Here is a 27,343-nt window from a genome sequence, read left to right on the forward strand (position 1 = left end):
GGAAGCAGTCCTGATAATTCAAAAGGCTCCTTTGCAAGTGATAAGTACCTGCTCTATACCACTTTGGCCTTTTTCTTGCCAGCTGTGCTAGTAAGTACCCCTCCTTTCCTCTGTCACTGAGAGCTTCCTTATAAGCCAGGCCTGAAAGTTGAACTGTGAGCAGACCACAATGCTTCCAGATGCACCTCACAGCCTCATGGACTTACTTTCCAATTCTCCTACTCTTAGACCAATAGGCAGATGCTACTTCTTTCCAAACCTTCCTTAGTCTAGCCTGTAGCTTAGAGGTGCAAGCAGTGCAATGTGACCAAATTCTGTAATCATAGGGGTACTCACTGTGTACAGGAAGGGACCCCACGAAGAAAAAACAAAACCTGTACAAGGAGCTACCTCTGTCCACAAGTAAGAATGGGCAGGTGTCCTGTCCTGGAATATGGCAATTATTCTATAATTATACCTTTCTCTTTCCTCTGTTTCTGCTGAGAATAAGGCGATTGTTCACTTGTTCTTGGTAAGGAATATATTGTGGTAAAGATGCATATGACCTAGGATCCCTTTTTTTATACTGGAACCCTAGGCAGCAGTTGCTGTTTGCCTGATTTAGCAATAATTATACAGTGCCTTGGGACCTTTTTGTCCATAATTCTCACAGAAAGGATGCCTCTCAGATGAGATTAACTACCATTGAGATGAGGAAACTGCAGCCTACACTACTGAAATCACTTACTGGGGTCCTTATTTTGAGAATGGCAAAGTCATAAAGCTGGAGCAGTGGCTCAGAAGGTAACGCTGCTGCTCTTCCCAAGGACCTGGATTCAATTCCCAGCACCCACATACTGGATCACAACCATCTGTAACTTTAGTCTCAAGGAACCCAATTCCCTCTTCTGGCCTCCACAGGCGTTAGGCTCTCATGTGGTACATGCAGACAAAATAGATAAAAGAAATAAAAGAAAATGACAAAGTCAGAATTGGAGCTCAGGTTGACCAATTCCAATTTTATATGCTCTTTTATGACTGCTGTGTAGCAATTTTTAGGGGGGTTGAAATCCTAAAACAGGTTATGGTAGGCAGTTCCTTTTCCAGCAGTGGAGAGCCTTTTGTCATGTGGGCCAGGGGGCCCACAGGTGTAACTTATAAACTGATGTCTGCTAGTGATATGTTGAAAAGCCAACCCTACAGTGCTTAAATTCAAGAGAAAAATATATGCCCCTTTCACAGCACTAGAACTAGGGTTTGGAATAGTATGATAAAAGTCAAGTGCATTTGACTTTTTCTAAAGAAATCTTTGGGCCTCAGGTTGACCCAAGGATACATTATCCTAGGGAAGTTACCAAGATCTGAGTATGCAGTAGCCAGGGATCTCATGTATGATGCCTAAACTTGCCTGTGTTCACTACTCTGCATGCAACTGTGTTTTCTGTGATACTTACATATTTGTTTAATACTTTAGGGAGGAAAAGTCAGAAGACCGGGATCTCCAGGGCCTCAAAGACAAGCCCCTGAAATTTAAGAAGGTGAAGAAGGACAAGAAAGAAGACAAAGAGGGCAAGCATGAGCCTCTACAGCCTTCAGCCCACCATTCTGCTGAGCCAGCAGAGGCAGGAAAAGCAGAAACATCAGAAAGCTCAGGCTCTGCCCCAGCAGTGCCAGAGGCCTCTGCTTCCCCCAAACAGCGGCGTTCCATCATTCGTGACCGAGGACCTATGTATGATGACCCCACGTTGCCTGAAGGTTGGACACGAAAGCTTAAGCAGAGGAAGTCTGGCCGCTCTGCTGGAAAGTATGATGTATATTTGATCAAGTAAGTAAGAACAAGTCCTGTGTCTATGGATCAGGAAAAGCCAAATGGGTGGGAGGGATTCAATGATACAAGGATTCATTGAAACTACAGCTCTGTAGCTACCTGTAGGACACTTAAAAACTAACATCAACACCAGATACCTTCAGAAAGCAGAAAGCACTACAGAGGTCCCTACCCTGTTTCCTTGCTTCAGAGTAGTTTGTCCTTTACCTGTGCCACATGTCAAGTTTTTTTCTGTTTGCCTCTAAACCAGTGTTGGGAAAGGTGTGCTGTTTAGCAGGGCCTCTAGAAAGGGACACAAACTGACTGTGTGCCTTTCCAACTGCTCCTTTTGCATTTGTCCAGTTTTGGGCTGACCTCATAGTGGTTTCTGTTAAAGCAGAGTAACTTCCAGAGCCAGAGGTTTAAAGGAGCAACTAAGAAGTATATCAGCTCTACCCCCTTAAATAAATGATCCCAGAAAGACTATAAATTTCCCCAGTATTTGTGGGTAGCTTTATTTAATCTTCAACTCTAAGAAAGGCGAGGAAAGCTCTTTGCACTGAAATGGGTTTGCAAAGAGGCTAGATTCTATACCTCGGTTCAGATGCAGGAATATTTTGATGGTAGATTAGGTCTGGGCACCAACCAACAGAATCAGCCCAGGCCTGATCCCTTTGGTTTCTGGATTGTGGAGAAGCCAGGGTGTACAGAGGAGTGGACTTAGAGGTAAACAGGTCCTCTGAGGCTTTTAGGTCCAGCTGTTCTGGCTCTTGAACAAGCTATATAGGTACCCACTACTCCTGATTACATGATTTCTACCCATGCAGCAGTGCATTGCATCTGACCATCTGTGCCCTCCAGTTTTAGGTCATCTCAGTTCTTCTTCAGTTTGACTCTTGTTCACTTACAATATCTTATAAGAAAGCTTGTCAATACCATCTTCTCTACCTCAGTCTCTTAAGTTGTCATAAAAAAAATGACTATTGTTTGTGTCTCTCCATTTGCCTCCGCAGTCCCCAGGGAAAAGCTTTTCGCTCTAAAGTGGAATTGATTGCATACTTTGAGAAGGTAGGCGACACCTCCTTGGACCCTAATGATTTTGACTTCACGGTTACTGGGAGAGGGAGCCCCTCCCGGAGAGAGCAGAAACCACCTAAGAAGCCCAAATCTCCCAAAGCTCCAGGAACTGGCAGGGGTCGGGGACGCCCCAAAGGGAGCGGTACTGGGAGACCCAAGGCAGCAGCATCAGAAGGTGTTCAGGTGAAAAGGGTCCTGGAGAAGAGCCCTGGGAAACTTCTTGTCAAGATGCCTTTCCAAGCATCTCCTGGAGGAAAGGGTGAGGGAGGTGGGGCTACCACTTCTGCCCAGGTCATGGTGATCAAACGCCCTGGCAGAAAGCGAAAAGCTGAAGCTGACCCTCAGGCCATTCCTAAGAAACGTGGCAGAAAGCCTGGGAGTGTGGTGGCAGCTGCTGCTGCAGAGGCCAAAAAGAAAACCGTGAAGGAGTCTTCCATACGGTCTGTGCATGAGACCGTGCTTCCAATCAAGAAGCGCAAGACCCGGGAGACAGTCAGCATTGAGGTCAAGGAAGTGGTGAAGCCTCTGTTGGTGTCCACCCTTGGCGAGAAGAGTGGGAAGGGACTGAAGACCTGCAAGAGCCCTGGGCGAAAAAGCAAGGAGAGCAGCCCCAAGGGACGCAGCAGCAGCAGCAGTGCCTCCTCACCTCCTAAGAAGGAGCACCATCATCACCACCACCATTCAGAGTCCCCAAAGGCCCCCATGCCACTGCTCCCACCCCCACCCCCACCTCCACCTGAGCCTGAGAGCTCTGAGGACCCCATGAGCCCCCATGAGCCCCAGGACTTGAGTAGCAGCATCTGCAAAGAGGAGAAGATGCCCCGAGGAGGCTCGCTGGAGAGTGATGGCTGCCCCAAGGAGCCAGCTAAGACTCAGCCCATGGTCGCGTCGACCACCGCCACAGTTGCAGAAAAGTACAAACACCGAGGGGAGGGAGAGCGCAAAGACATTGTTTCATCCTCCATGCCAAGGCCAAACAGAGAGGAACCTGTGGACAGCCGGACGCCCGTGACCGAAAGAGTTAGCTGACTTTACACAGAGTGGATTGCAAAGCAAACCAACAAGAATAAAGGCAGCTGTTGTCTCTTCTCCTTATGGGTAGGGCTCTGACAAAGCTTCCCGATTAACTGAAATAAAAAATATTTTTTTTTCTTTCAGTCAACTTAGAGTTTCGTGGCTTCAGAGTGGGAGTAGTTGGAGCATTGGGATGTTTTTCTTACCAACAAGCACAGTCAGGTTGAAGACCTAACCAGGGCCAGAAGTAGCTTTGCACTTTTCTAAACTAGGCTCCTTCAACAAGGCTTGCTGCAGATACTACTGACCAGACAAGCTGTTGACCAGGCACCTCCAACACCCTCCCCCCAGTGTGCTCATTAGAGACAGCAGTTGAGAGGACACTCCCATTTTTGGTGCCATTGATGCCCTGTCCATAGCTTCCCTGACTCTTCCACCATCCCAGCTCCCAATCTGAGGGACTGGGAGGTATGAGGCAGGAAAAACCATTGGATTCTTTAGAGAAGACTGGAGGTGGCCAGTGATTGTAGCCCAATGATTAGAACTATGGTGGCACAAGTCTGACCCCACACCCACCCCAATTCAAAACTGACACGGTTATTTTGAAAAACAGGAAAGTGGTACCTGTCTGATCCATCTCTGGCATGGCTAGGAGCGAGTCCTGAACTGCTAGATTGTAGACTGCCTGAGCCACAGAAGAGGATGACCCAGGGTGAAATGTCATCACCTGTTCATAAGACATGCTCTCCTAGAGAATGTTAAAGAGGTGCCATGGAGGCAGCAGGACAGGGCACAGGCAGGCTGGGTGGGGGTCAAGCCAGGCCTAGTGCCACAGAACAAGAGCAGCCTGTGACTAATAGTTAAGGACTTAGTGGATGGAACAAGGGGTATGGGGGAAGAAAGAAAAATATTCTTCCAGTTACTTTACAGTTTTCCTTTAGGGACAGCGTAGAATTATTTGCACTATTGAGTCTTCATGTTCCCACTTCAAAACAAACAGATGCTCTGAAAGCAAACTGGCTTGAAATGGTGACACTTTGTCCCACAAGCCACCAGACGTGGCAGTGTTCAGAACTACCTGGATCTGTATATACCTGCGCTTGTTTTAAAGTGGGCTCAGCGCATAGGGTTCCCACGAAGCTCCGAAACTCTAAGTGTTTGCTGCAATTTTATAAGGACTTCCTGATTGCTTTCTCTTTTGTCCTTCCTTTTCTGCTTTCCTTCCATTTCATGCTTTCGTTTCTTCCCCATCTTCCTTCCCCTAGCTCCTAGTTGTCTCTTCTGTTCCAGGCAACTTCAGTGCCCAACCACAGCCCTAGGATTCTCCCTGCCCTTTGACTTCCCATTGCCAGTGCCAGCTATCATGTTTTAACCCTGAGCAAGTGCTGGGCTCTGCTGAGTCCTTCCTAACCTGAAGAGCAAGAGGTCAGTAAGCTCTTGCTCCCCTAGGTAGCTTCTTCCTTGCTAAGAAAACGTCAAAAGGCTTTTCAGACCCTAAACAATGAGCCTTTTCACTTTCTGCTCTAGAAAAGTGGGCTAGAGAAACTGGGCCACATGTGGTAGCTGAAAGAGATACAGAGGCCCCCTGTGTTCTGCCAGAATCACTGAGTGACCCAACAGGGGCACCTGCCCACTATCCTTGATCCCACCCAGAAGTCTAATGTCAAGCATAGTGTGGTAAGGCACTTGTCAGGACTTGAGCAGGGAGTGACACCAGGGCTCCTTGTTCTTTTTCTGACATAAACACCTGCCAAGTCTTTTTCTAGTGGAAGTATTTCCCTTTTGCTCACTGGGGACTGGGTGGAGCCAGCACACCCCATATTTCAATCTCTGCTCTATAAGTGTAATGGTGGATTTTATAGGCTTGGCTTTGCCGTGGGATTTTAATTGATCAGTTTTTATTTGGGATCCCAAAGTTTTAACCTCTGTTCAGGAAGTCCTTATCTAGCTGCATATCTTCATCATATTGGTATATCCTTTTCTGTGTTTACAGAGATATCTCGTATCTAAATCTGTCCAACTGAGAAGTACCTTATCAAAGTAGCAAATGAGACAGCAGTCTTATGCTTCCAGAAACACCCACAGGCACGTCCCATGTGAGCTGCTGCCATGAACTGTCAAGTGTGTGTTGTCTTGTGTATTTTCGTTACCGTTCCCCAGCTTCTTTACTGCGGTGTAATCATGGAAGAGTGAAACATCATAGAAATCATCTAGCACTTCCTTGCCAGTCTTTAGTGATCAGGAACCATAGTTGACAGTTCTAATTGATAGCTTAAGATAAAACCATGTTTGTCTCTTCTGGAATGGTTAGAACTAAGTGAGATTTTGCCCCATTCTGATTGCAGTCATAGTTGGGCTTTCTTGCATATTTGTATCCTTGTGCTACACATGCAAACCTTGCAACCAACTTCCTGTCGGGCAATCATTTTGCCTGCTCTGCTGTTGATCCTCAGCATTGGTTCTGATTCCTCCCCAGAAAGGGAAGAGGAGTCAGAAGAGGGACTCTTGAGGGTCCAGGCTTCCTCCAAGGACAAAAGGCCCCTGCGGGCCCCCACTGCACCCCACCCCTGCAGTGGCCTCACACTCCCCAAGGACACCTTTCCATACCCTCACAGCATCTAGCCAGGTTGACATCAAATTGTTTATTGTGGTTTGCTGGGGGTTATGATGTTATACTTACTTAGTCTTATGAAATGTGACTCTTAGGCTGGGGATCCCTCATCCTTGGAAGACAATTTAGGCTAATTAGACATTCACAGTTGGGATTGCAGCACTTCGGGTGCCATTTTCTTTAATTTGATCCCCATCTTCAGCCTCCTCACTCCCCAGCTTTCCCTTAGAGCTGGTTTCAAAACTGTAGGTGGTGGTGCCTGCAGCTCCTTAGGGTTTTTTTTTGTTTTGTTTTTTGTTGGTTTTTTTTTTTTTGGTTTTGGTTTTTTGGTGTTGTTTTTTTTTTTGGCTTTCTGCTTTTTTTCCCCATTCCCTCATCCCCAAGTAAGGGCATCATGAGTCGGTCTACTTTAAGTGGGCAATTTTGGTGGGTTTTTTGCCCTGTCAGCTAGGGACTCTATATAGGCGCTCATGCTGACTTTGCCTTGCAGTCAGGTTGACAGGAGGTAGAAAGGGAAAGCCATAGGATTCTCACCAGCTGTGTCTGGCTCAGACCTGGAGTATGGCCTTGCTTTTGATGTATTTGAATATTGTAAAGATTGGGTGGCATCTTTCACTGGATATGTAAAGAATACAGGAACTGACCAACAGCTTTCAGGTACCTGGAGTATCTTTAAAGTCATATCCAATCTTCCCTACCATGTTCTTGTTGTTAGTTACTACTACCTCTCCCAAATAGATTGTTGTATATCCTCCAACTATGTTCATCCTGGCCCATTCCTGCCCATTCTTGAGTCTGACTTAACCAGTGGAACTGCTGCCCTTGACAGTGTAATGAGTTGAGAACTCTTGGTCACAGCCAGCCTCTAGTACAGCTGCCTTCTGCTGGTGCTGTATTTCCATATCAAAAGGCACAGGGGAGATCTAAAAGTACCAACTCTCCTAGTCCATCAGTGGCAACGTAGCCTGTGATCCCAGCATGGGTACAGAGAACTCTGTTTAGTGCTATCCCAACAGACTAGAAGCCACAAACTTTGGAAGTGGGAACCAAAGCGGCCCAAATTGCTGCTGCTTCCCCCTGCTTGTTCTTGCTGCAACAGTGATAAAAGAAGGCAATAACCAGAGACTTACTACCAAGTTTGGTAGGGAAAGAGTTTCTAGAGCTAATAGGACTTCTGAATTTTAAGTAAGTTGTAATAAGTGGCTCAAGCACAGCCAGGAACGAGCAAAAGGGTTGGAACTGACCAGATGAGACCAGCCAGATTTCATGCCATTCAAGTGGAGTCCAGCTGCCTGAGCTCTATAGCACTTCTCTAACCACAAAGAGAAGTCCAGCCAGGCTCTCCTGGCTGAGGAGAGGTCACAGGTGCCAGTTCTAAAAGAAAACATTTGTACATCACTTCATGGCCTATATCTTTGCCCCATTGTTTGCTGATTCAGGTTCACACTACAGATTCTAGGACGGATGGCTGAGACTTGGAGAAAAAAGTTTCTAGAGCCCCTGTGGACCATGGCATAGCAAAGTCCCAAGTTGAAGGAGGCTAGGGCAGATGCAGCATTGAATGCCCTATGCTGAACCAAGTGCTCTCTGCTCCATTCACATCCTCTTCTGGCTCTTCCTTCCTATTCTCTGCTTCAGTGAACCAGCCAAACTCTGAAGAGAGTTGATTCTCTCCATTTTGATGCCCTTCTATTTTAGGTACTGTATTAATCTTTAGAAAAAGCTTAGTCTAATTGTTACAAATCGCTAGGATACTGCCTCCCCCAGTATGCTAAAGGGGAAAAATTGAACACTGAAACTAGTTCTCAACTATTTAGTAGGAAAACCTTGAAAACATTTGGCAAAAAAACCCAATAATACATTTTGATGGTTCTGAATAAGAGGAGGCTTTTGCAAAAAATAATAATAATAATAATGTTAACCTAAAAATATTTAGTTCTGGTGAGTGATCTGAGCAAAGGGAACTCCTACATCTGTGGAGGTCGTACTGGCAGACTCTTGAGATTCGAGACATTATTATTGGAAAGCCTCTTTGGGTAGCTGACCCCAGGATATCACTTCTGACCTTGTCCTTTGCTGGTATGGAGGTTAGTGGCCTACCAGATGCCAAAGCTTCATGAAACCAGCTCTTGGTGTATCAAGTGGAACACTTGTCAATGACCCAGAAGGTCCATCACAAAGTGTCTTCTCTCTGATCATCTTCACTGAGCCTACCCCAGCACTACTGCATAAACTAGGGAGGGTCTGCTGCCTACAGAGTATCCCTCCCTGGGACCTACTATCTCTTGCACTCTGCCTAGCCCTCCCTCAGGATCTTGGCATAGATGAAATGGCTGTGTGGCAAGTACTTTGGCATGCCCTCCTAAACTTACCCCAGTGCCTCTCTCTGCCTCTTTAAGCCAGCCTCCCACTAGGGAAGCATGAGAACCCATAGAGTAGAAAAGGGAGAACAAGAAAGGCAGACAGGCAATGCAAAAGGCTCTATCTAGGAGGAAGGACAGGCTCTCAGGCTTTGCACAAGCAGGACTCAGCCACTCATGGAACTAAGTGTCATCTTAAGAACATTTGGGCAACTTGCAAATGACCTTTGCTCCTTGCTCTTCCTCTCATCTTTTATCAGGTCCTGTTTAGCACTAAGAGAAAATGCAGTGAAAAGGCAAAGAGGTTTGGCTCCTGCCCACTGATAGTCCCTCTCCCTGCATTGTTTGTGTGTCAAGTGGCAAAGCTGTTCTTCCTGGTGACCCTGATTATAAATTTATAGACTATATGCATAGGTCTGCTTTGTCTCTTCTATTCTGGGCTTTTGATTTGCTTTTCAGTTTTGCTTTTAGTTTTCCTATTTTTACTTTATGTACCAACTAGACTCACAAAGCAGTTGAATTTAAATATATATATATATATATATCTGTATATTGCACAATTATAAACTCATTTTGCTTGTGGCGCCACACACAAAAAAAAACTTTTGAAATTATACCTGTTGCTTAATTACAATATTTCTGATAACCATAGAGTAGGACAAGGGAAATAAAAAAGAAAAAAAAAAGAAAAAAAGACATCTGCTGGTCACTTCTTCAGTCCAAGCAGATCTGTGATCTTTCCTCACTTCTTTCAAAGGCTTCCCTGTGCTAAGTGAAGGAAGCTCCAGGCTGCACCCAGGTTTTGTACTTTGTTTCTCCTCTGCCGTGAAAGGGGCCCCCATGATTCTGGGTGCAGAACAGTTCATTTCAGCATGGCAAGCGGGGAGAAGGTGCACTCCCTTTACCTGCTGAAATTCAGAACTTAGTGGGCACAGCTCAGTCCTCACTTCTAGCGGTGGGGAACTGGCATGCATGGTGGTGGCCCAATTTTCTCCACCCTTCCCTGGCCAGGGTGAGCCTGTGTGTAGTAAGTCTGGCAGGCTTCCCCCAATTAGCAGGGCTCGGGGCATTTCAAAAACCCTCCTCACTTTGCCGAGTCCAGGGACTGGAGAGGAAATAGGAGACTTGACCTGTCTCTAAACTTGTTAGCTATACCAGGTTGAATGCCAGAGACCCCCGAATCACATCCAGCAGTCCAATGGGTCTCCTCCAGAAAGTAGTGACAACTCCAGAAATATCCCTTTCTCTTCTCCCTGCTCCCATGAGTAACTGCATTTGCTTTTACAATTCTTGATGAGCAATATCTGCTAGACAGTTTAGCCGTAACAGTTCTTTTTGCAAAAAGATCATTCTTAAGTAATTAAAGACACCCTCCAACCCCCCCCAAAAAAAAATCCAGAACCTTGTTCTTCCAAAGCAGAGAGCATTACAATCAGTAGGGCCAAAATCTGTCCTACACCTCCACCCTACCCTCCTCATTGTTGCTTCTTATGAGGCCAGAATATAGCAGAGATATTTTGTAGGCCCTTTGGGTGGCTGGGCTACCCTTGTGCCTCTTGGAAGATGGGCTGGGGAAACCTCTGAGACCCTATTCTAGGACCTTATCTAATGAGCAATCAGTATTAGCAGAGCATCACAACATTATTCCCCAGTCAGCATGGGATGGGGGCAGAAGGAACCAGAGGGTTGTTGCTGCTAATACTTAGCCACTGGCCAGTAGGTGACCATGTGAGTGCTTTATGGCTGATGTGAGATCAGCACCCAAGTTAGCTTCACCTGGTGACCTCTAGCCCTGCCTGGATGGAGCAGGCCACCTGGTTCAATGTTTCTGGGCAGCTTGGACAATGGAGTGCAAAAGGCTTGCAGAACTTGAAGCCTGCTCCTTACCTTGCTACCATGGCCTCCTTTTCCATTTGATTTGTCACTGCTTCAATTAATAACAGACGCTCCAGAGTCAGTAGTTGATGAATATATGACCAAATATCACCAGGACTGTTACTCAATGTGTGCCGAGCCCTTTCCTTGTGCTGGGCTCCCTGTGTACCTGGACACTGTAACGTGTGCTGTGTTTGCTCTCCTTCCTCTTCCTTCCTTGCCCTTTCCTTGTCTTTCTGGGGTTTCTCTGTTTGGGTTTGGTTTGGTTTTATTCTTCCTTTTGTGTTCCAAACATGAGGTTTTCTCTATTGGTCCTCTTTAACTGTGGTGTTGAGGCTTCTATTTGTGTAATTTTTGGTGGGTAAAAGGAACTTTGCTAAGTAAATCTCTTCTGTGTTTGAACTGAAGTCTGTATTGTAACTATGTTTAAAGTAATTGTTCCAGAGACAAATGCTTCTAGACACCTTTTCATTAAAACAAAGCATTTGAAGGGAGGGGATTGGTGACTAAGACAAGAGGGGCAATCTGAAGAGATGATTCCTGCTCATATCAGCCAAAAGCCACCAAGAAGTTAAGCACTGGATTCTCATTCCAAGTCAAGAGACTGAAGTTAATATGTTGCCATTTTCAAAATCAGTAAAACCAGGTTTTGTTCCACCCCAGTGGATTCTTTGGATTTCCCCTTCCAAGATTATTACTACTCTTGTTAATTAAAAAAAAAAAAAGACAAGGTCAGTTTCTTCCAGGCATGGAGGGGATGTAAGAGCAGAGCTGAGCTCATTGAGTGGGGAAAGGCTGGGCCTGCGTTTGCTTCAAGAAGATGCCCCACTGAGGACACAGTTTAGGAAGGAGACAGAAAATTAATTAGCCACTCCCTACCTGAGAAGGCTCTTCCTGGATAAACCAAGGCAGTAGCCATTATTGTCTCCAAAGCATGTTTCAGGTACATGACTTATCAATACACTCCTTTCACACCCCATGCTGTCCCCTAGTGCACAGTACTAATCTGATATCTTGGCTCTCCACCTTGCTGGGGGAATAAAATGATGGCAGAGGATTCTCTCCTTTAGTGTCCTCTGAATCCCAACAAAAGCTGGGTGTGAGATTCCCTCTTCTCTTTCCATGGCAAACATCTTCAGTAAAACTGTTTTCCTCATTACGCATTATTTCAGGCTCATATAAGAGGAACAGACCTGTGCTCCCTTAGAGCCTCTTGTGAGGATAGTACTACCTGTAGTGACCAGTTGGCCATGGCATTTAGTAGCTGGAAGAACCAGACAGGGTACATGCTCCCTCCTAAATCCATGTTGCACTCCCCTCTGCCAGCCTGAAGGGTGCAATCTGTAGGACAGTGCAGCCAGTAACAGGTCACCCTGTATTGAAAGATGTTGGCACCAGCTCAAAAAGCCCATCTGAGTTTAGGAGCAGGCACACAGGACACAGAGATCCAGGACAGACATAACTGGAGGGGTCAGTCTTGAAAAGCCCTCTGTCGCATTCACCTTCAGTTTTTGTGTTTTGGGACAATTACTTTAGAAAATAAGTAGGTCGTTTTAAAAACAAAATATTGATTGCTTTTTTGTAGTGTTCAAAAAAAAGGTTCTTTGTGTATAGCCAAATGACTGAAAGCACTGATATATTTAAAAACAAAAGGCAATTTATTAAGGAAATTTGTACCATTTCAGTAAACCTGTCTGAATGTACCTGTATACGTTTCAAACACCCCCACTGAACCCCTGTAACCTATTTATTATATAAAGAGTTTGCCTTATAAATTTACATAAAAATGTCCGTTTGTGTCTTTTGTTGTAAAATCAAGTGGTTTTTCATAAGGTTCTTTTACTATTTGAAAAGATGGGCAGCACGTGGTTTTATTTTATTTTTGTAAGTTTTTTAATACATGTGAAAGCAAAGAATACTCAGCATGCCTTTCTAAGTGATGCGTTTGCACCTTTTGTTGGGAAGTACTGTATCCTGTGCTGTTAGCATTCTCGATAAACCTCTCTGTGAAAGTGACTCAAGGTCTGGGCTTTCATTATAAGTCAGCAGTCCCTTTCAGCTCACCTGACAGCATGATGGTGGGTTTGATCCAGCTATCCCTGACCCCCAATAGCCTCTCAGTACTGAAATGGGAGGGAAGGGAGGCCTGTCTCATAAGCTGGCCTCCTTGGAATCTTCCTCAGTTTGCTCTGTGTCAATGCTTCCCAGGCACACTGCACTAACATGTGACAGGAAGTCCTGGGATGAGTGTGCCTAGAGCACAACTTCCCTCTCCTGACCAATGTGGCAGGGGAAGAAGCTACTGGGTCCTGGTATGCCACAGTTTTTTTTAACACCTTTCTCCTCAGCTACGACTTCTGTGAGTGGCTAACCTGCCTTCCTGACCAGGCTAGGGCATGCTGAGGAACTGTCTAAAAGGATCCCTTGTGTCACTTGTTTCCTATAAGAATATGAACCTTCTGCATCTGCCCACTCATTATAGCTGTCCTCAGACTAATCGGGCATTGAGGAGAGGATAATGGGTATATCACATGCAATTGTGGGCATACCTAGTAAAAGTTACCTTCAAGTCCTGGCCTCAAATGTTAAATGAAAGGGTTGAAGATTCACTATGTAGACATAGAGCATCTACTGTGTGTCAGGTCTATACCAGACACTGATAGTCTCCAGTACACACAAAAGGACCAAATCCCTGCCCATAGAGCTTAGCATATATGCACACAATAATTTTGAATACTGAAGTTGGTGCATCTCAATAATGACTGACCATTGAGAAACCACTCTGTTCAACATATGGTTGACCTCTTGGGTTGTTCTGTTTGTTTGGCAGGGTCCAACTTCTAGTCCAAGCTGACCTGAATGGAGTGTACAGGGTGATCTGCCTCAGCCTCCCAAGTGCTGAAATTACAGATGTGAGGCACCATGCCCAGCTTTGTTTTATGTTTTATTTATGACAAGTTCTCACTGCATAGCTCTGGCTGGCCTAGAACTCTGCATAGTAAACCAAGCTGGCCTTGAACTGTCAGTGATCTTCCTGCCTCTGCCTGTTTTGGACCCGCTGGGATTACAGGTTTGCACCACCCCACCTAGTTTGACCTTATCCTGAGAGTAGTCAAATTGGCTGTGGTTTCAGAGAAGAAGCCAGAGTGGGAGCCAGCCATGGGCCTTGTGTAGACCTTTCTAGAAACACTGTAAGTTTCTTAGAGGACAGACAAGTGAGAGGGAACCCTTTCTATCTAGAATTGGTATGACAAGAGGATCTTGGAGAAAATGATCACAAGAAAATGCTGCTTTACAAATGTAGTTTCAGCTAGAAAACAAAAGGCCATGTTGCTGCCAATGGGAAAGTTCAGAGGTATGGAACTCCAGCAAGCTCAAGATGTGCCCAAGAGAAGAGTTAGGTGGGGTTTAGGAAGCTTTCCTCACAGCTTTTTATGCTCAATCTTGTCAGGAAGGGGTATATGCAAACTCAACCACAGAAACAGAACTAAAGAGGATTTTTTTTTTTCGGGTTTGGTCTTGGTCTTGTGTCCCTGGCTGCCCTGGAAGTCACTATTTAGACCAATCTAACCTCAGATTCACCGAGATCCTCTCAGAGATCCACCTGCCTTTGTTTTCCAAGTGCTAAAATTAGAGGTGTGGACCACCAAGCCAGACAGCAAGGAGTTCTTAATGGCTTAGGGCTGTTGTATGTAAATTCAGGTAGATGGGCAGTGGCTGGCTACACCTTCCAAACAGCCATAAAGAGCTGAGACTATATGGGAGGGCTTTGGGAAGGTGTTCTATAAGAAAGTGATTTGGTGATTTGTTCCTGAGACTTATCAGAGGCATAAAGTTCATGCAGGTAAGTGATATTGACTAATGGTAAGTGTAGGCATACCAAAGAGTTCCACAATAGCCCAGAATGGAGTATACAAAGGTTTATTTGAGAATAAAGTTATAGTAAGGGTAGCAATCCACAGTCCTCTATGTGCTGGGAACTAGGAACCGAATCCAGCAAAAAAAAAAGGGGGGGGGCTGCACACACTTATAGTACCTGAGACCACGTCCAAAATGGGCCAGTAATGAAAAAGCTATTGGCTGAAAGTGTTCCCACAACACCTTCCTCTTTTTTCTAAATAAGAGGGTTCTAAGGCTAATACAAAACTATATACAATAAGAAATATCAAGTATTGTCCAAGGAAAAGAGGCAAAAACATAAATAAAAATTAGAATTACAACCAGCATGAACAACATCAAGCAAGAAACATATGTTAAATGTTTCAATAGTTATCCTGTCCTAAGGAGTTTAAGTCTTATATTTAAAATGGCTTGGCTAAGTCATGAGAGGAAACTAATGACTACATAGTCTTCAACCCCATCAAAGACCTGAGAAGGAAAATATTGCTTGAGTAAACAAGAAGTGCAATCAACAACTTCCAAAAGGTGAAAGATGCTTTTCGTGTGCACTTACAGTACTTAAGACCACGCCCAAAATGGGCCAGTAACTAAAAGGCTATTGGCTGAAGGAGTTCCCGCAACAGCTAAGAGTAGTGGACACATGGGAAGAGGACTTCAGAGAGTGGGACCATAGGAGAGTAGTGTGCACTGAAGCCATGGAGTGACCAAAAAAAGCTAAAGAAATCCCTGAATGGAGAACATTAGAGTGGGCAAGAAATACTCATGTGGTGAAGGTAGTGTCACTGGCAATTGCTCTAGAAAAGAGTAGGAGAGGCTGCTAGGCTCTACTTTCTTTACGAGAAGAGCAAACTAAGTCAAAAGTGTGACAGAAAACGGAAGGGGATGGCAAAAGCTAGACATGAACATGGGGACAGAACAAGGCCCTGTTAAGAGACATAAGTGTGTTGGTTAGCGAGCTCTTGAGAAGCCTGCACAGGCAGATACTGTGAAGATCCTGGAGGCGTGGATGGGGGTGGAATTTAGCACACAGGCGGCGGCATGGTGTGCAATCTTCCATTCTTTGGACATCCATCCTTACCACCAGATAACTAGAGTCAGCCAGAGGGCCGTTTTGTGACCCAGATTTGACCCTGCTCTACCAATATTTCAGCCAACTCTCCACGGCCCCCCAAATAAAGCCGAAAGGAGTATCTCCGTGACTTTCACAAGGCTTGATATAAATCACCTTTGTAGAACATCGTCTCTTTCCTATGCCCTTTATCTCCAGAACTGGAAGTCGTTCTTCATCCTGCTCAGTCCTATTCAGAAGGTCCCCACTCCTGGAAGCCCACCCTCTGTGTAGAATCACAGTCCTCGGTTCTTCCGCGGGGTACGCCCTTCTGCCTGGCAGAGCTCCTTCCCCCTGGTAGAGGACGGCGTGGGACGCCCCCGTGTGGCCGAAGGCGGCGGGGGGCAAGATGGCGGCGAGCCCGAGCACCGCCTCTTCCGCCCTCCCGGGCGTTGCACGAGGCCGGCGTGAAGGGGAAGTGAGTCAGTGTTTGTGGACCCGGCCGGCACAGGCCCGCGCCCGCCGAGGCCCCGAGAGGCCCCGGCCCGGCGGCGGCGTCAGCCATGGCCGGGGGGCCGGGTCCTGGGGAGCCTGCGGTTCCCGGCGCCCAGCACTTCTTGTACGAGGTGCCACCCTGGGTTATGTGCCGCTTCTACAAAGTGATGGACGCCCTGGAGCCCGCCGACTGGTGCCAGTTCGGTGGGTGACGACAGGCCGGCGTGGGGCAGGGGACCCGGGCTTCTGGCGCTAAAACCTGACGTTCCCCGCCCCGCAGCGGCCTTGATTGTGCGCGATCAGACAGAGCTGCGGCTGTGTGAGCGCGCCGAGCAGCGCACAGCCAGCGTCCTGTGGCCCTGGATCAACCGCAACGCGCGCGTGGCTGACCTCGTTCACATCCTCACGCACCTGCAGCTGCTGCGTGCGCGGGACATCATCACAGCCTGTGAGCGAGCGTGGCCCCAGGGACCCTAGGGACGGGAACCCATGGGAGGTGACGGGTACAGAGCCTCCCAAGACAAGGGACCATATGGGAACCCCTCCCTACACACACACACACACACACTGGAGGTGACGGCAAGGGACCATATGGGAACCCCTCCCTACACACACACACACACACACTGGAGGTGACGGGTACAAGAGCCTCCCGAGACAAGGGACACACATACAGAGACAGAAACAAACTTGAGTCACAACCCTTCTCCTTCTCTCCTTCGTTGTTATCCCAGGGCACCCTCCTGCCCCTGTTATGCCCCCAAGCACTGCTGCTCCAAGGCCCAGCAGCATCTTTGCGGGCTCCCAAGCTGAGGACTGGAGCCCCCGGAAACTGCAGTCCTCTGCCTCCACCTTCCTCTCCCCAGGTAAAAAGAACCTGGGCGTTGGGCTTGATAGGCCTGAAGAAAAGGCCACCATGACTGTTGAGATGGCTGTAGACTGCTGCTGGTCTCTGCCTCTTACTGGCATCTTTATGAAGTTTTTCCAGGCTCCCAGACCTATTCTGAGCCAGAGCTCCTCCCGGTTCCAATCCCTGCTTCCCTCAGGCCACCACTGCCATCTTCAGCCCCTTCTTCAACTAAGGTAGGTGTCCTTTAACCCCCAGGGAAAATTCCAGACAAGGAGGAAGAAACTCAGCCTTTGGTGTGCCACAGAGCCCACAACAGCACAGTCAGGTCATCTGAGAGACAACCAGGGTTGAAGGGAACTTGCAACCTGAACCGAGAATAGACAGGGTCCTCTCCTGATCCATGGTCTCTTCCAACAGCCAAGCCCAGAGACCCCAATGTCTGACCTCCAAAGGACACATCCCTCCCCATTTTGCTGGCCCTTCTGTGAGATTTCCCAAGGCACCTGCAACTTCTCTGAAGAGCTCAGGATTGGAGAGGGTGGTTTTGGGTGTGTGTACCGGGCAGTAATGAGAAATACCACATATGCTGTGAAGAGACTGAAGGAGGTAGGTGTAACAGTGGGGTAGCCACCTGGAAGACAATCCATCAGTCCTTGTTTGTCCAGTTTCTCCCTCCATCAGCCCTCACTTCTGCAGTCCCCTGCCTCCAGCCTCCCCAAGCAATTCTTTCAGTCCTCTGATTCCAGTTCAAGGACCCCAAAGCCTTCCATTCTTATGGGCCTGGAAACAGCTGGCAAGCTTGGCTCATGGTGCCTACTTTCCCTGCCTCTTACCCCACCATGTCTGGGGCTGCAGGAGGCTGACCTAGAGTGGACTGTGGTGAAACAGAGCTTCCTAACAGAGGTGGAGCAGCTGTCAAGGTGAGTCTTGGGGGTCCTTCCTGTCTGGGGGCACAAGGAGAGATCCACACCAGGGCCTCATCAGTCTCTAGGACTGTACAGAACAAGACCTGGCTCCCTTGAGCCCACAAGGCCTTGCCAGGCCCAGGTGAGGGAACCCATCAAAGGCTGCACACTCAGCCTGGCCTGATGAAAAGTAGTGGGGCCCAGAGAACAAAAGAACTCAGACTCGGCCCAGCGGTGGAGACTGACACCTTTGATCCCAGCACTCAGGAGGTAGAAGCAGGTGGATCTCTGTGAGTTTGAGGCCAGCCTCTTCTACAGAGTAAACAGCCAGGGCTGTTAAACAAAGAAACCCTGTATTGAAAAAAACAACAACAAAAAAGAATCCAGACTCCTCTTTTTGTAACAGGTTTCGTCACCCAAATATCGTAGACTTTGCTGGCTACTGTGCAGAAAGTGGTTTCTACTGCCTTGTTTATGGCTTCCTGCCCAATGGCTCCTTGGAAGATCGACTCCATCTTCAGGTAGTCCCAGCTGGTCTGGCATCTTTATTGGCCTGGTCCCTTAGTTTCTGTCTCCCCCTCAAACTCAAGGTTTGGCCCAAGGGTTTCTTTCGTCCTTTTTATTTGCTTGTTTGTTTGAAACAATGCCTCACTACCCAGCCCATGCTGACCTCAAACTGACAATTCTCCTGCCTCAGTCCCCTCTGTGCTAGAATTATAGGCATGTGCCATTATACGCATTTTGGCCCAAGATTTTCCATACAATTCTTCTGGCCTCTCCCTGGCTGTTCCTCTAAAGAGGGGGTTATTGGCATGGCAAGCAGAATAGATAAAGGATTTAGTCCACATAGCTCTTGAGGGATGAGTAGAGACAGGCTATCTAACTGAACCCAAGGTTGAGCCATGCCTGAGTGTCATATTCAGAAGCTATCATACATACAGGGTAAGAACTTCCTTCCTTCTCAATTAATCTATGGTAGGGAATGATGGGAGAAGGGCATCAGTACTTTCTGCGCACTCAGGTGAACCCGAGCCTATCGGATTCTGTCATGAGTCCTGAGAAATATTCTCTAGCTATTATTCCAGCTGTAGAGTACTTGCCAAAGCCTTGGGAATAGTTTTAGTGACCACTTGCTCATGAATTAGGTCATGAACAGTCTTGCTCCTCATTCTCCAGAAAGGAAAAACTAAGGCTCAGAATAAAGCTGATAACTTGCTTCGAGCCACAGAGTGACAGGTGAGGAGAAGGTTGAGAGTCAAAGAACAGCTGCCCCCAGCTGCCCCTGTGTCTCCATCTTTGCCACTCCAGACCCAGGCCTGCTCCCCCCTCTCCTGGCCTCAACGACTGGATATTCTTTTGGGCACAGCCCGGGCTATTCAGTTTTTACATCAGGACAGCCCCAGCCTCATCCATGGAGACATCAAGAGGTGAGGAGGGGCCCAGAAAAGCTGTGGGAATAGTCTTATAGCTAGGAGAACAGTGGCCCCTGCTCAATAAGCACTCCTATTTTGAGTGCCTCTGTGAGATTTCTGCTGCCCAGTCCTGTGGATATGTGGATAAATGCTGCCTGAGACCTCCGAGCTGAGAGTACTTAGGGCTCTGAGCACCCTTGCATGGTGCATGTATGGAAATGGAGCGAGTGATAGGCCCAGATGGTGAACAGAAGCCAAACTATGTGATGGGACCCTGGGACAGCTAAGCCCTCAGACAACTGGGATGCAGTGTCAGTCACTTTCCCTATTCAGTGTGCCAGGCTGGTAGCCTTTAGTCTTATTTACCAGGGCCACTCGGGTTTGGGGAAAGAGAATGCTAGGACCAGCCTAAATTGCTGCCATTCTTCCTTCTCCAAGTTCTAATGTACTTTTGGATGAGAGACTGATGCCCAAGCTTGGAGACTTTGGCCTGGCTCGTTTCAGCCGCTTTGCAGGGGCCAAACCAAGCCAGAGTAGTACTGTAGCCCGGACTTGCACAGTACGGGGTACCCTCGCCTACCTTCCTGAGGAGTATATCAAGACAGGCCGGCTGGCTGTGGACACTGATACCTTCAGCTTTGGAGTGGTGAGCCACCAGCCCTTCTGTTGGCTTGGGGAGGGAAAACCACCAGTAAGTAAATGTAGAAAAGCCTAGAAAATTCTAGGCTTAGGTCACTGAGAAGCTAGCATAACTTTGGCCCTATACAATTCCCTCCTCCATAGCACGAAGTTGTGTTTGTAATTTCATATCGTAATTGCTTTAGCTTTGTTCCCATAACATAACTCTATCCTTGCTGGGAGTTAGTCTTTACTCTTTACCTGCCTATCCGAAGACCACTCTCCCACTAGCCCTGATCTTTCCCCACTCTACAGTCCTCTTTTCTGCTAAGACTTGGGGTGATGCTCTCCATCCCACCCTCTAGGTAATACTGGAGACCCTTGTTGGTCAGAGGGCTGTGAGAACACAAGGTACCAGGACCAAGTATCTGGTGAGACTCCTGAGGTGGTGCATGGAAGGAGGGGGGAACAGCAGCAAGCAGTGGGTGCAGCCCCAGAGGGTGCAATGATACATACAGATCCTCTGCAGTGCCCCACAGCAGTCTGCCACTGCCACTGCTGACTCATCTTTGGAAGTGGGTGAGTCTCCAAGCAGTTTCTTTTACCTTGCTTGGAAAAACCTGTCTTTCTTCTGTATGTGGACCTTGGGGCTAGGGATGTAACCTCAGTGGTAGAGTGATTGATTACCTTATTGCAAGGCCTGGGTTCCATCCCCATCAAAGAGGAAGAAACGAATCTTAACAGGTCCCCCTCTGCCCTGGGCTAGGGACAAAGAAACGGACATTTCTGATACCCTGAGACCAAAACTGCAGTGGAACTCAGAAAAGGCAGGGCCTAGGAAAGACAATGGGGAAAAGTTAGACTGTTGTATGGGCAGTTCCAAGTCATCCTGACCCATACGCTAACATTGCTGTGCACTGAGATGGGGCTTAGAAATAAGAGACTTAAAGCCTAGCATCTGAGCACATGCTTTTAGTCCCAACATTTAAGAGTCTGAGGCAGGAAGATTGCTGGGAGCTACATAGCAAGACCCTCTATCAAAAACAACAACAAAATTAGTCGATTATGGTGGCACATGCCTATAATCCTAGCACTTGGGAGACAGAAGCAAAAGGATCAGGAATTCAAAGTTATCCTCAGTTGCACAGTAGTTCAACATTAGCCTGAGCTAATGGAACCCTGTCTCCACAATCATACAAAGAAGAGGCAAGAAACCTGGATTTTAGTCCCATCTTGATAGTGGCCATGGTTCAAATTCCTGTTCTTCATTGAACCTCAGTTTCCCATATAGAAAATAGATTTTAATACATAAGCGCTATTGATGTGGGAGAATTGTCTGTATTCTGTCAATCATATTTTAATAAAACGCTGATTGGCCAGGCAGGCAGTATAGGTGGGAAAACCAGACAGGAAGTAGAGGTGATGCAATGAGAACAGGAAAATTCTGGGAAGCAGAGAAGTTCCTCAGCCACTCCTGCACAGATCACTGAAGAGACAGCATGTAACTTGCCCAGCTAAAAAAGGTACGGAGCCATTATGGCTAACATAGATAAAAATAATGGGTTAAGATAAGTCATAAAAACTAATAAGTAGCCTGACCAAATGGGCCAATCAGCTTTATAACTTATAGAGATCTCTATATGGTTGATTTTCCTTTGGGGCTTGCCAGCTATGGAGCACTGGGTGGGACAGATACCCCAACAAGTTGGCCCCTCATGTTACACGCTATTCCAACAATTCCTGGACCCAGAACACGCTTGGCTAATACTGGGTCCTCACCTTTTACAGAGTTGTCTATCTCCCATTGTTTCTCCTGGATGGGCCTATTTTTGTCCACTGTTGTGCTCAGTAGGGGGTTTAACACAACCAACAAACTGTGAACCAGACTCTATCCATCCCTCCTTCCTTCAATCTTCTTCATCCATTTGCACATCCCAGCCCAAGTGTCACTTGCTCAGGTCCCATGGTCCTTGCTAACAGACTAATCGGTTTTTTGGCATCTACTTCCCACGCTGCCAGGAATGTCAGGTCTGTAAAACAAGGCCTATTGTGCTTGGTTTGTGGCTGTTTTCAGTAGAGCCGCAGACAGCATTGGGCTCACAGTGGGTCATTAATGAGCCCAGTGAAAGAAGACCATAGGGCTAAGCGACAGTGGTCTGGAAGATTTGGCAGAGACATGCTCACAGAATTTGTCCTACAGAAAGACCTCATTGAAGATGAGGCTGAAGAGGCTGGAGTGGCCCTGAAAAACACCCAGCCCCAACCGCAGGTGGGTGTGGCCACGGATGTGTGGGCTGCTCCAATCGCCGCCCAGATCTATAAGAAGCACCTGGACTCCAGACCTGGACCCTGCCCACCGCAGTTGGGCCTGGCCCTGGCTCAACTAGCTTGTTGCTGCATGCACCGTCGGGCCAAGAAGAGGCCACCCATGACCCAGGTATCCCTGGGGAAGCCAGCTATCCATGGGGACATAGTGACCAGCCAGAAACCTCAGATTCTTGCCCTTCTTGATAGCATGAGCTACACTGTGCCTGATCTCTTTACAGAGGCAAAACTCCCAGCATACGTTCCTTGCTTGCCCTTTGGCTCTTCTTTGGGGCAGTACTCTCTGGAACTAAGCGATGAAAGGCTGCTGCTTCGCTGGGTGGGGCTCAGATCCCAGTCACAGGTAGAAAAAAAGGGCTCTTGCCATGCCTCCTAGTTGGGGCGCTGTGTCACCACCTTTGTCTTTTTCTCTTACTTTCCGCCTCTCATTCTGGTGATAATTGAGATTAGAATTCATTAATGGCTTTGGTGGCCATGAATTGCAACAGTCCTTGTGATGGAACAAAGGGGCAATATTTTCCCAGCTACAGAGTGCACCAACTTGGTGTTCTCTGCCGTTCCTACAGCTGTCTGGTGCCTGTGGTGGCTACCTGAATAAAGGCAAGTCCAGGACAACCTCGAACAGCTCTGTAGTTTGACCACAGGGTGTCAAATCTGGCCTGCCCTGCCCAAGCAGGAGCCCCAGCTCTGCCCATCCTGAGAGACTCTCTCTCCACACAGGTGTACAAGAGGCTAGAGGGGCTGCAGGCAGGGCCTCCTTGGGAGCTAGAGGTTGCCGGCCATGGCCCACCTTCCCCACAAGAAAACTCCTACATGTCCACCATTGGCTGTGGCCAGAGTGGGGGTGAACCATGGCAGCCTCTGGTAGTGTCCAAAAGAGCCCATGTCCAGGCTGCCCAACAACTCCAGAAAAGCCCCAACCAGCCAGTGGAGAGTGATGAGAGTGTTCCTGGCCTCTCTGCTGCCCTGCACTCCTGGCACTTGACTCCAGGTTGCCACCCAAGCCCAGCATCCTTCAGAGAGGCTGGCTGTACCCAGGGGAGCACCACCAGAGAATCAAGTTTGAAGAGTGGCCCAGGCTTCCAGCCCATAACCATGGAAGGTATCTCTGGGGATGGGTATCCCAAGGTGGGACAAGGATCTCCTTTGACAATAACCTATTTATTCCCTACCCATGTCTTCTGAGCAAAGGGATCTAGAGTCAAATGTTTGGCCCTCTATGACCTTAGTAAGCTCAAAGACATGGAAAGGGCCACAAAGAGTGGCTTGGGTACTGTCTTATTTCCCCTCGCTGGGCCATGCTCCCATGGGTGAGAAGAACTAGGAGCTCCCTTCTTAGCCCTTCTCCTCACCTTATGTCTAAAGTCAAAAGTAAAGAAGGCTCTGCCCAAGCGGCCTAGGAGCCTGGTCTGTGGTGTGATCGCTCTCCCAGCCTGGTCACTGTGACTGTCTACCCTGTGGCCAATATCACAGGCAGTGGGGGCTAAGAAAACTCTGGAGGCTAGAGTTGTCACTCAGGGTTGCCAGGGAGAACTAAGAGATTACTATCTCTGCCCAGGCTCATCCATGGGCAGCTCCTCCTTGTCATCAGAACCACCACAGATCATCATCAACCCAGCCCGACAGAAGATGGTACAGAAGCTGGCCCTGTATGAGGAGGGGGTCTTGGATAGCCTACAGCTGCTGTCATCAGGCTCTTTCTCAGGTACCTGAATACCTCCAGCTCAGCTTCCTAAAGAGTGGACCCCCGAAGAGCCTCCAACCCCTGTCATACACATATGTACACAAGCTCATATACTGTAGTTCCAGGGCACACAAGCATACTTCCTTGTGCCAACCCCCTAAACAGCAGAACATTTGTTCTGGCTGCACAATTAAGATCCCTACTCACCAAGAATGTAGGACAGGCAGGCCATTTCCCTCTAATGATGGTTGGCAATGAGCTTGCACCGATCATCTGTCAAGAAATGCCTAGCTCGATCTCTTATTCCCCACCAAGAGGACATTCCCTTCACCTGTGGGTACCAATCTCCTCCCACATGATCCCAGAATACCTGAAGTCCCAGCAGGAATTTGCCACCCCATGTACTATTTGAAAAGCTGCTATTTAGAAAAAGCAAACCTTAGCTGGGCACGATAGAGCGCCTGTAAAGGTCGGCCTTGGCTATATAGAAAGTCTGAAGCCAGGCTAGGATACATTAGACCTTGCGTCAAAAACCAAACTACCAGGCTGGAGAGATTGTTCAGTGGGTAAGGGCATATGTAAGAGCTATTGCAGATGACCTGGCTTCATCCACATTAGGTAGTTCACAACCACTTATAACTTCAGTCCCAGGGGATCTGAGTCCCTCTTCTGGCCTCCACAGATACCTGTGTAATAAGGTGCACATAAAACTCACCTAGGCACACACACATATAATAATAAATATCTTATTTTCAAAAATCAAACTAACAAAAAGAGAGCACCTTGGTTCCAAAGAGTGCCCTGAGCTGGGCAGTGGTGGTGCACGCTTTTAATCCTAGCACTGGCAGATGGATCTCTTGAGTTTGGAGCCAGCCTGATCTACATAGTATGTTCCAGTACAGCTAGGGCTACACAGAGAAACCCTATCTCAGACAACTACAAGCAAACAGAAAAAAAAAGTGCCCTGTAAGTTCTATAGTCTTGGTTTAGCCTTCAAGCGGGGGCATTTGAAAGACGTTGTCCCCAACTTGCTAAGAGGTATTTTCTCTTTCATAGGCTTGGATTTAGAACCTAAAAACAAGCAGGGGCCTGAAGAAAGTGACGAATTTCAGAGCTGATTTGCCTGTTCACCCAGGCAAGACCCTCAGACTCAGATGTCAAAGTTCTCATGGTTGGAAGTTCTCATGATGTGCAACCTCCTCAGTAGCCCAAAGGCATCAGGTGTGGGACCTACCCTGGCAAAGGAGAAAGTGCTGGACCTGCTGTTCTCAGGGTGCCAGCACAGGCAGGGCCAACTAAAGACCCTGCAGGAAACTGATAGGGCAGGCCATCATTTGGGAGCAAGGCCAGCAGAGCACCTAAGGGATGGGGTAGTACTTGACAAAAGACTGCTAGCTACACGGGTCCCATGGAGGCAAGTGGGGCTGTTTGTATGGTGGGAGCTGGCTCCCTTGAGAGCTAGACAAGGTATCTGCAGCCCAGGCTTGCAATAAGTGTTCATCCATCCCTCTGAACTTCCCTAGACCCCCAAGAGAAAGTAGCTATTGTGCTTGTAAATTGCAAAACTGAGTGTCTTTCAGTTCAGTCCACTAGCTGGAAGTGAGAACTCTGAGGTTCCCCCAAGAGTCCAATAGAATCCCCCTCCACATCTTGGGTGGGTATGTGCATGCCTTGCCAGACACCTGTGAGCTGGTTTCATGTGACTGCCTACTAGGCAGATTGTCTCTAGACCCTGGAGGTGAGCTATGGATGCCCCAAATTGAGCTGTAAAACAAGGTTCTGGTTATGGCAGAAAGGTCTAGCAAAGCCAAGCTTTGTGGTACCCAGACAGTGAGAAGCCCATAAAGCAGAAAATGAGAGCAAAGCAAAAAGTATTTGAGGAGGGAGGAAGGCTCCATTTTAAGAAGCAAGTTTTTGTGTAACCAAGTGTCTTCAAAAGTAACCCAGGGTTATAGCCCAGGCTTACAGTGATTTCTGTGTTTGAGTCACGAGTCACACTACATGCCCCTGTGAAGCACTGGTAACATCTAGTTTGTCCTAGAGTAATAAAAGTGCATTTTACTGTCTGATTAAGCTTGTTGATTAAGAACTTGTTGCACTAAAAGCTTTGTGCTTTTCTAATGCTTTACATCCTGATTCTTGGGTATCCAGTCAAACTTCAGGCCCCCAATGTTAGCATTCAGGCATCTGCACTGGCCTGCCCTTGGGGTCCTGACAGGAGACATCCTCAGCTGCAGCCACTAAGAGCACCTCCTGTGCACATTTACTACTTTCCCTTATAAAAGGTGGGCCTTGCCCACCTCCCCTCTCTTTCTTTCTCACTCTTCCTCTCCCTCTCTTTTTCTTCCATGACTCTTGTCCCCAGGACAACTTTCTGCCCCCTTCTCTGTCCCCTTTTCTGCCCATTTTCTCTCCTCTTCCAATAAACCTCCCATGTGAACCCTGTTGCGTGGTATAATTTCTCTTCATGGCATATTTAAATAAATTACAATACTTAGCCTCTTTTTATTCTCTTGCCATGCCCAGACTGGGGATAGATCCTCAGTGCTGCTACCCATGCTTTCATGTGCCATTAAGTTTTTCTTATAGATCCCGTGGGTATTAATGCTATTCGAAATGAAACTTTCATGTCCTAATTATTCATCAATCATATATAGAAATATAATTAAGTTTTGCCTCTGATCTTTATTCTGTGACCTTACTTAAATGCACTTACTAGTTCTGCTTGTTTTGGGATAACTATTCTGGGATAGTGTGTATACAATCTTCCCATCTGAAAATAAAGACAATTTTACTTCTTCTTTGCCAACTTATATGCCTTTTAGTTTTTATTTTAGACAAGGTCTCACTATGTAGTCCTGACAGTCCTGGATCTCAATATGTAGACCAGGATGACCTCAAACTCAGGAGATCATCCTGCCTCTACCAAGGCATGCATCACCATACCCAACTGCCTTTTTATTTTTTCTTCACTTACTACACTGGCTAGTGTATATAAATTTTGAATACAAGTGGGAAACCCCTCCCACTCTTAGAAGTTCCTTTTTGTCTATTTTTTGAGACAGGATTTCACTGTGTAACAGTCCTGGCTATTCTGGAGCTAGATAGAATTGTCTTACAACTAAATATGCCATTAACTATTTTTAAAGCTTGTCCTAGCTGTCAGAATTTGTGTTCCTTTTTTTAGCTTAAATTGTAAGAGGAATGATTCATTAATACTTCGAAGTCTCTTAAGATAAACATGGAATTTCCCTCCATTCTGTTCATGCAGTGATCACACTGATTTTGAAATGTTAAACTGGATTCATATCCTTGTTTGGTCACTGCATGTTCTTTTTATTGTTGTTGTTTTGCCGAATTCCATTTATTAACATCTTATTTTT

General features: G+C 47.2%; 2 protein-coding genes across 4 annotated transcripts in view; both read left to right on the top strand.

The window, feature by feature from the left end:
• Nucleotides 1-12,739, top strand: part of Mecp2 (methyl-CpG binding protein 2) — a 73,234-nt gene extending 60,495 nt beyond the window's left edge. For all 3 annotated transcript variants that reach the window (XM_085684866.2, XM_085684867.2, XM_085684868.2), the window contains 2 exons: nucleotides 1,454-1,804; nucleotides 2,800-12,739. In XM_085684866.2, coding sequence (XP_085540992.1) covers nucleotides 1,454-1,804; nucleotides 2,800-3,892 — 1,444 coding nt within the window. In that variant the 3' untranslated portion in view covers nucleotides 3,893-12,739. The remainder of the gene's footprint in view (nucleotides 1-1,453; nucleotides 1,805-2,799) is intronic.
• A 3,418-nt stretch (nucleotides 12,740-16,157) lies between these two features.
• Nucleotides 16,158-26,773, top strand: Irak1 (interleukin 1 receptor associated kinase 1). The gene is given in 17 exon segments (XM_085684865.2): nucleotides 16,158-16,370; nucleotides 16,447-16,614; nucleotides 16,901-17,032; nucleotides 17,146-17,249; nucleotides 17,434-17,622; nucleotides 17,872-17,936; nucleotides 18,328-18,442; nucleotides 19,230-19,348; nucleotides 19,772-19,979; nucleotides 20,317-20,382; nucleotides 22,152-22,388; nucleotides 22,498-22,515; nucleotides 22,517-22,543; nucleotides 22,545-22,619; nucleotides 22,997-23,378; nucleotides 23,835-23,981; nucleotides 25,017-26,773. Coding segments are annotated over 17 exon segments (2,250 nt in total). The 5' UTR covers nucleotides 16,158-16,234; the 3' UTR covers nucleotides 25,079-26,773.
• The last annotated feature ends 570 nt before the right edge of the window (nucleotides 26,774-27,343 follow it).

This window comes from Myodes glareolus, chromosome X (genome assembly GCF_982192425.1).
Source record: "Myodes glareolus chromosome X, mMyoGla1.1, whole genome shotgun sequence".
NCBI classification, from domain to species: Eukaryota; Metazoa; Chordata; class Mammalia; order Rodentia; family Cricetidae; genus Myodes; species Myodes glareolus.